This window comes from Aspergillus pseudonomiae, assembly GCF_009193645.1.
Source record: "Aspergillus pseudonomiae strain CBS 119388 unplaced genomic scaffold BDV37scaffold_117, whole genome shotgun sequence".
Classification (NCBI taxonomy): domain Eukaryota; kingdom Fungi; phylum Ascomycota; class Eurotiomycetes; order Eurotiales; family Aspergillaceae; genus Aspergillus; species Aspergillus pseudonomiae.
The window spans coordinates 153-8,906 of NW_022476109.1; the positions used below are offsets into that span (position 1 = coordinate 153).

Below are 8,754 nucleotides of genomic sequence, written 5' to 3' on the forward strand. Positions count from 1 at the left end.
ACCCGTGATGGTTGAGATCGATTCCTTCGCATATGCATTTATCAGGGGAACGTTCTTGATCATTCTTATTTTAGGTGCGGTTTCATATCTTTGGCTTTCCATTTTGATCTAAGACAGAAGGAATAGCTGTACAACGATATGGAGACGAGACTAACTTCCAGATGTTTCATCTGACCATGGCTGAACGGCCTCAGGCTATCCCTTTTCAGGATCTAAGCCGGTGCCCTGTGCTTTGCACCGGTCCCTAGATAGGAACTACTTGCAGTAGTAACTTACGTCCAGGTGTGAGACTAGATACCACGCGTACTCCATCGTGACCTGCAGATAGACGATACGGGGTCAGGCCCAGTTGGTCGTCCTCCTGGATGAGTACGGCAGTATAACAGGATCCGTATGACATGAATAATGGATGGAGACACAACTGCTCTATGCCGCAATCGACTTGAAAAATACATACACAGAGGGGCACAAAGTCGACTTAATTATTATCAAGATGGGAGGACATACATGCTGGGCCCACCCGGGTAATGCCCGAATCCCTAGAAGAGGGGCTGACGGCCCGTGGATGGCAACGAATAATCGTTTAAAGTGTACCAATGGCGGCCTGCAGAAGATTAATCAGCCAGCCCTTTTACTGTATCAAGCCTCCCTTCATAAAGAAATTTACTTCTCCAAGTTACACTGCTTACTAGCTGAGGTCTTTGGCCGGGCATCCGACGGACACAGAAAATCCGACTCATCAGGAAAAGTTTTTCTATCAAAGAGATATATGCTGGGAATGGTATGAAAAAGAAACAAAATCCACTGGTTTTTTCACCATCTTCGTGTCCCCTTTGTCCTCTGTCTATGGTTACCGGGCTCATGTTCTTGGGACGCACTAGGGATTAAGGGTACCAAGGTTCTCGGTCCATACTGAGGATTTTTTTTTTTTTCCGAAATAAAATAAAAAATAAAAATAACTAAGGATAGAAAAAAATAGAGAATAATTTCTTGGGGTGCTCCAGCCGTGCGGGCGAACTAGTAGCACACATGGCTGAACAGACATAGGTAACCTAAGAACCATGGTTAACTGCTTAACTAGTGTACCAGTATTCAGACCAGTGCATACACTCCTTTTTTTTCCCCCTTCTCTTTAAAGGATTTTTTTCCGGCGGCATTTAACCCAGTGACCACAAATTAACATGAGCAAATATAAAGATGGGTTCATTTGATTACGATGGTCATGCTTTCTTGTTCGATGGGGCCTACTCCTTGCATTGGACCCGATGACCAAGAGTGTGGTGGACATTCCCAACCAACTACCAGCCCTACGTGTGGGCACGGCAGGTACCTGGAGCTCAGATCTTAAAAGTACCATATGTAAAATTACCCGGTCTAATCATGCGAGGACTGAGAGATCCCTTGCTTTATATCTCGACCACCTGATCTCTTATAACTTGATCAATTCCTTGTATCTTGCCATCTCAGTTGGCCTACACTTAACGGCTAATCGGCTCTGGTATGCGCCTCGCAGTAGTGCCCGCGGTGGTCCGGCTCAAAAATCATACAGGGTTCCTTCATCAATCAACCAGGGTAGATATGTCACCAAGCAAACACCTGAGGTGGCTGATTGGCGAGTATTTCTGCACGGTAGGTGCTTACCCCAGTTCTCATTACCGACCAACCCCTTGTATCCTTGCCCGGCAACCCACATACCGCTTATCTCGCTGCTGAAGAAGCGGAACCTAGATCAGTAACTCACAATGCAAAGCCACTGGCACGAGTTTCAGTGGCTTTAGCCATTGCGCCCTGCACAGTACTTTGACTCCCTTGCATCCGGGAACTCGGGGATCACTCGCGAACGGCCCAGCCCGTCCACAGGGGCCGCGAGCCATGGTACCAACCCGCGATCTTGTCATCATAGCACCGAAAACAGTTTTGCGATGCAGAGTAGGAATGTACCATCCATTCGGGTCCCCCCCCTTTTTGTTCCCTTTTTTTTCACCCATCGCGTGATCTTTTGGTGGGATTCACTTGTCTCGATCTCAAAAGTACATAAATTCCAAATATTTGTGGAAAGGGATACACATTCTATTGTAAGATACTTATTCACATATGCAGCTATGCCTTGCTTCAGTTCAAGAAAGAACAAAGAAGACTTATGAGAGGTTCTTTTTCCAGTCATGAGGCCGAAATCAAGCCCAGTGGCCCTGTCCAACAATGGGACCAGAGAGTAGGTCTCGGTAGGGCCTTTGAAGGTTATGAACGATCAGTAGCTCCATAGGATTCGAGCTATTTGATATCTATCTATAGACAAATCTGCCCCAAGTTAGAACCCATTTGCTACGGAGAGGAGCTGTTATACCGAACTTGTCGGTAAGAAGCACGATAAGACCTACATACTACTAGTAGTAGTCAAGGCGGTTCTGAGGGATACTAGATCAGACGGAAGTCGTATGTAATGGTGTATGTAGGTATGTCGTCATATCCCGTCCAAAGACCTGGAGAACGTTGATTTGGATTCGTGGGTAACCGCTCCGAGGACGGAAAGGATCCAAGGTCCTTACTTCGATTCCATACCTCAGGTCAACCCTTGTGGGATGTTCGAGGACAGCAGCACGTAATATCACAAGCCTTTATGGAGCGCTTTTGTAGTCGAGGAATTAATCAGGCGTAATGTGAACACGTTGACCCGATTGACCCCGCAATCGGCTCTCCATTGGTTGAAAATGAGTTGAGTCGGAAGTGAATGTTAAGTTAAGCGACGGCCCTCTTATTGGTCTATAGACATACCGTGAGCCGCTCCCTCATCTCTGGTTGGCCCCAGCATGGAAAGGAGCGCTCCGAACCGTAGTCGCACAAGTATGGCTGGTACTGACTAACTATGGAACCCTGCGGCGGCGTATCCATGGTATTGTAATTCGGACGATGCTCGGTCTCCATGCGGTGGACCGTGGTCTTGGAAACTCGGTCATGGTATGTTATTCGTTCGACCCACCCGCAAATTTAACTGTCCCATGGATCTGGGTAAGAACAGTAGGTACAACCGTACAAAGGCCGGGTGCTGTGGGAAACCCAATAATAGATGCACGCATAATTCAAGTTAAAGTGGCGATGAAGGAGTTTCGACTCCGTTTGAAGTGGGGTTTGTGGTGAGAAGACCGTCAGGAAAACTTTTTAGATGTGGAGTTTTCGTGCAAAGGGTATTAGGCGGTGAGCACTGGTTCTCAGCCCCCAAGTCAGCAGAGGTCAGCTAGGAGTCTCGGGTTGATGGTTTACCTAATTCAGAAAATGGTTCAGCTGAAGGAAGTGCAAGACATCAGATGTAGTAAGGTTTGGATATCATGGATCTTTCATAACTGTCCTGCATTACCGCGTCGGGAGTTTCATTCGGGAAATCAACGTTTTCGACTAGATACGTATTAATACACGCGAAATTCGGGACTTGTAATAACAGACTCAGTCAAGCCTTGCTCAAGCTGTTTTACGAGATGTGGCCACGGGTACGAGTCATTCGGTGGATTGAGGTCATTATTAGGCCGTAATTGGCTCTACCGACACGAGCCTATAATCATGAGAATAACAGTATCCAGCATGCTTCTTCTGGAATTGAAAACAAGAGAGGGGGTTGTGAGGGGGACCCGGTGGAGAGCCCTAAGTTTCCCGGTGCTACAGCCCTGGGACCGCGCCAGGAAAGCATTATCATGGCCCGATCGGTGGCACTTCAAGGGAAGGTGCATTAGCGCAACTTGGCCAGGTCGTCTCGAGCGAGAAACGGCCTGTCAACGCGTGTCGGAAGGAATTGACGGTGTCCAAGAACCAGGATTCGTTTGCGGGGTCTGCTGACACGGCTGCCAATCAGCCGGTTGCGAACCTGGCCGGCATCCTTGCTAAGTGCGTAATATGATGCCCTGGTTCCTCTTTTGTTTGGAGGAAAGACTTTTAACGAGAATCCACTGGCACATGGGAAGGACATGGGAACTAATGATTAGTCCTCTTGGGTAAAGCCTGGCGGAAGTTAAGAAGAGCCCGTACGCCATTCTGATTTGCTGTACAGCACTCACAGCCATGATCCGACACGCACCGAAGAGAAACAAGTCTAATTTCTGCAAGCTAATCACATTTGCCAGAGACTGCCAAACCTTCTTTAACCCCACTCAATCCTTCCTCAACAGCACAGAGCGGTGGTTGTTATTACGGTAGATGTAGGTAAGATATTCGCTCATCTTGGACATCAAGAAGCATGACATCGATCGTGTGACTCATGCTGTTTTAACCAGATTGACTGTAATGTACATCATCGCTTTCACATTCCCTCTTGTATTGGAATAAATTTTGTATTTCTGTCAACCTTTTCTGACCTCCTTTTTTTTATTATTATTATTATGATTTGGTGGTAGTGATAAATGATTAGTGGATGGAAGGTGGAGACGGTATTTCCTGTTTCGTGACATGGAAATTCACAATACCTGAATGATACAAAGTTGTCGGCCGAAGGATGGAAACAAGATATGTATGACTCCCAAATTAGAAAGAGGAAGAAGTAAAAAAAAATAAAATAAAATAAAATAAAATAAATTTTTAAGAGAAAGGAGAAATAGCCATTCCCATACCTCCTACGCGGCCTGATAAGAATAGCACCAATGCCGGAAGTCGGTGGTCGCAAACGGAAATCAGCCAGGATGAGGTGTGATCTGGATGCAGGTGCTTCAGGGCTGGTGTCAGGGCGTTGGGCAACCACCACTCCTCAGTCGCTAGTTGTTCTCCTGGGCACCACGACGGCCCGCCCCGACTCCCGCCGATCTCATGCATAAAGCGTAGTGTGGCATGCTATCAAAGTCGTAATATCATCGTGGTGACGACAATAATGTCACCTTTCGTACGCATTGCATAATTTAGTCATGTCGAAGGAAAAGTCTGCCGGCTTTCTGTTATCTGACCATGGGCTAAGAGGTCTGATCGTCTAAGACTGGAGCCTCATAACGTTTTAACAACTCCTCCACTTTTCCAACGTCTCCTTTCCGCCCCAAAACTTTTTTTCTTTTCCTTGTTCTTTTCCATTTCCCCGCCTTTCTCCTCTTTGTTCAATCAAATTTGACCCAGCAATCTCTGCTGGAGTGAATCCAGAAACATAAACTTGGGATTCTGTACCTTTGACACTGGTGACGCCACCGATGGCAATCCTTAGGTGTAAATTCTGACTGCTAGAGAGAATCGAGTGTAACCCCAAGGTAACAGTACCCAAGTTGACAACAGTGCAACTTAAGAAGGTGCTGCATGCAGGTAGGTACTCCCATGCGTCCTGCTCCACACAGCCAACACTCACAGTCAGCCTCACTTTGTCATAGCATCGAGATGGAGGATGGAATGATAATGGGCTTCCATCCTGGTTGAGATACCCTGAAAGAAATCTTTCGGTACCGTACGGGAAAAACCAAACTGGTCTACACAAACATAGTATTACGGTGACGGTAAGTTACACCGCATGAAACCACTTCAGAGTACTCCGTACGTCCTCTTCTTTGCGCTCCTCTTTTCATCGTCTATTAATCTCTCTCTGTTGCCACGTTTTATTCTCCTCTGATCCTATCGGCTGCTTGCATTTCCGTCCGTGGGTTTCCGTTGACACCAGAACCCACTCGGTAGAGAATTGTGGGCTTCAAGGTCTGGTATCGCCCTCGGTATCTCCGAAGGACTGCTCCACCGCGACCAACGTCAACTCGCCTTGGCTGGCGATAAGATCGCGTGTGGCTCCAAAGATGACGAAATTAAGCAGAGGGTTAGAGATCGTAATTCATCTTCCGTCCGGAGGCTGGGGGTGAGGCGCCCTTACCAACGTGCATCTCTTCCTGCATATGTATGGACGGGTATATCAAAGTAAGAAGAAGGTACAGAGAGCAGTTGAACTGCCTTGGTTAGTGTTCCCGTTGGCGTCCGAATTGCTGACCAAGCGGAAACGGTTGGCAACGAGTAGTATAGCGCTGGCGGAGAACAGAAAAAGAATCATGCGGCCTGTCACTGATCATCGATCAGCCCGCATACACATTCAGTCACGTGACAGGCACTGGCCTATGAGGGCGAGGAGCCTCCCAGGCTATCTGTACTTTATCTGTCGCTTTTGGCGGGCGTGGCACGCGTGGAAACACTTGGTGACAGGCTAGCGGCGGATAAACAGGACACTAACCTCCCTGGTTTAGTTTGGTGGCTTGGTTAGTAAGGGAAAGGGGGGAGAGAAAAAAAGGAGATACTCCAACCACGCTTGTCTGTGCTCACTTCGGGCACTAGGGTGTGTATAGTAGTATCTGCGTGTGCGCAAGCGCTGTCTTTCTCAAATGACGTGGCGAAACGAGGAGCAAAGCATTGGCAGATAGTCCAGTTGGGCTTACTTGTTCGCCTGGTCACATTTCCAAATTTGGTAGGACTAGTTGGTCTCCCGCTGTGCCGGTTGTACCTTGACTTCCAACGCCTCTAGTGGCAGTTCCTGTTGTCTTGTTCGAGTCATGACCCTAACTAATGCTGTGGATTGACACTATAATGTGATGACCCAACATATGAGCGTGACACGCTGTACGAGTTACTCGGTTGTACATCGACCTCTTCTATCACGCGACAAAAGGTTAGGTTTGGAGGGTGGTGGATGCCTGACTTTGTAGGGATGTCTCATAATCAGTTGACTGCTGCTCCTTCCAGTCGTCGAGATGAAGTGGCGAAAACCAAAAGAAAGGAGGGGAGAGAGAAAAAAAATAGAAAATAAAAAAAAAAAATAACTTAGAATTAAAACTGGAACTCTTGCTCTGTGTAAGCCTTTACCCTAGCTAAGTAATCAGTGCGATTAAGTCGCTCAGTGATCAGCTCTCCCCACAAAGACTGGCGATCCGGAAATTTTGAGCCTGTAAATTAGCCAACTCTAAATAACGGGGCCAGGGCTTCCACTACACAAGCGACGAAAATCGTGGATGATGGAATAGGGCTGTCTGAAAATCTAGCCCATCGAACGCGTTCCAACATAGCTATGGGCCGTTCTCCTATCAACGGTATGCAAGCTAGTGCTAGACATGGATTGGAGCGATATCTCTGGACTTGGCCTTCAGCGAATAGCAGCGTCCCTTACTGCAATATCTTCAAGCAAAAGAACATGGATGTGTCACATTTATTGAATCGTACGTCCGTATTGCGGGCGAAACTTATATGATGCCGGTATGGGATGGAGTATTGCTGTTGGGTGCCAGAGTGATGGCCTAGGTAAAAGCGTGAACCTTGTCCTTGGCTGAGTACGAGTTAGCAAATATTAGCGCCATGCTAGCACTTTGTTAATCATCCTGGCTACTACTGGAGCGTCAAATGTATATTCCAAAGGACTACATCTTTTAACATATTAGCCGTCACCGTTGAATATCTGTCTGGTTGAAACTACTCAAGTCAGAAGTGAATTCTTCTTCTTGGAGTAACATCATCAGGATGATGTATGGTAGACATATCAAGCTGAGTTTGGAAATATATATATGTACAAGTATTGGTTCGAAGGACCAGAGCTATACAGCTTGATTATGTCTTCAAGGCCATACATTCCCTCTCCATTTTGTTATCATGACAAAATATCGGCTCCGGGGTTGTGTCCGATCCTAGTGACCATCCTTAACGATGTAAGGACAAGCATGTTTGGAGCAAAGTGTGAATGAAACCAAGCAAGTTCAAGTAAAATCCAAATCAGTTATGATACATAACTTGACTACATAGTGATACAACAAAGAAAGAAGACTGCTTACGGAACATTCCTTGCTCGTATGATTCCTCAACTCACCAGAAGACCACAAAAGGGGAAGGAAATACCGGCCTCCCAGTTGACAGAGAAGACAATGATCGTCCCTGAACCCAAATAAGGAAATTCGGGGGCCGTGGATGAGCGCGTCTATTGAACGGAAACTTCCGCTAGGATCTTACCGAGTCAAATCACCATTGAACATTGACTCGCACAAAGTTCATGGCTTGCATGGACTCTAGCCAGACGAGGACAGTTGTACAGTATGCATCCTCCTTAGGTAATTCCGTGTCATTTCCTCCAAAGGATTGCAAAATGTCAGCCGAGGGGACAGGTCAGAAAGTAATGGGGCTTGGCTCCGAGGTGACAGAATGGTTTGTAACGAAAACAATACCCACTCCGTCTTACCAGCGCAGAGTGGAACGATGTTTGGGCATTGATGCAGAGATGAAGCCTGTTCCACGGGACGAGGGACGCATGGACGCATGAGGACCATGGACGAATTTGCACGCGTGCAGGAGTGGATATCACAGGATGGGCAGCGCCATGGGGCCAACGGCACGTCCGACGGGCCGGGCTGCGGCACGCGGCCAGCAGGCCAGCAGGCCATTATAATATGCACGTCAGTATTGTGAAGGACTAGCAATTCATGACCCTGTTGAGATGATGAGCAATTGACACGAAAGGCGCCATAATTGGGGGACGAGAAGTAGCGGTAAAGAAAACTCCGAGACTAGGTATGTACATCTCCTTAGCTCAGCTTGGTGAAAGGTATTGTATGAAATCTACAGGAAACCTAACCAAAGAGAAACAATTACCCTTTCCCACAGACAAGTTTAATGACATGAGCTTCCCGAGTCAAAGACTGGCAACAAAGAGCTAACGGCCCATCCTCCAGCCTCCATCAGAAAACGGTTACAAACAAAGGCCAAAAGCCAAAAGTTTTCAAAGCATGTAAACTCACGACCAACGACATGCAAAAGCCATTTTAGGGGGAAAAGAAGAAGGAGAAAAAA

General features: G+C 47.1%; 4 protein-coding genes across 4 annotated transcripts; 2 read left to right on the top strand and 2 right to left on the bottom strand.

Moving 5' to 3' along the window:
* Positions 1-539: 539 nt before the first annotated feature.
* On the bottom strand, positions 540-955 carry BDV37DRAFT_263030 (uncharacterized protein; the record flags this gene model as incomplete). Its single annotated transcript, XM_032083499.1, has 1 exon — positions 540-955. A coding segment is annotated over exon 1 (245 nt), but the record flags the coding sequence as incomplete, so codon positions are not given.
* Positions 833-1,164, bottom strand: BDV37DRAFT_26154 (uncharacterized protein). Its single transcript, XM_032083336.1, has one exon. The coding sequence runs from the start codon at positions 1,061-1,063 to the stop codon at positions 878-880; it is 186 nt and encodes a 61-aa protein (XP_031935861.1). The 5' UTR covers positions 1,064-1,164; the 3' UTR covers positions 833-877.
* BDV37DRAFT_26153 (uncharacterized protein) lies at positions 1,165-1,816 on the top strand. The gene has a single exon (XM_032083333.1). It carries the CDS (start codon positions 1,266-1,268, stop codon positions 1,734-1,736), a length of 471 nt encoding a protein of 156 aa, XP_031935862.1. The 5' UTR covers positions 1,165-1,265; the 3' UTR covers positions 1,737-1,816.
* A 1,654-nt stretch (positions 1,817-3,470) lies between these two features.
* Positions 3,471-4,182, top strand: BDV37DRAFT_275994 (uncharacterized protein; the record flags this gene model as incomplete). Its single annotated transcript, XM_032085485.1, has 3 exons — positions 3,471-3,496; positions 3,655-3,873; positions 3,987-4,182. The coding sequence occupies 3 exons, from the start codon at positions 3,471-3,473 to the stop codon at positions 4,180-4,182; spliced, it is 441 nt and encodes a 146-aa protein (XP_031935863.1).
* Positions 4,183-8,754: the final 4,572 nt, after the last annotated feature.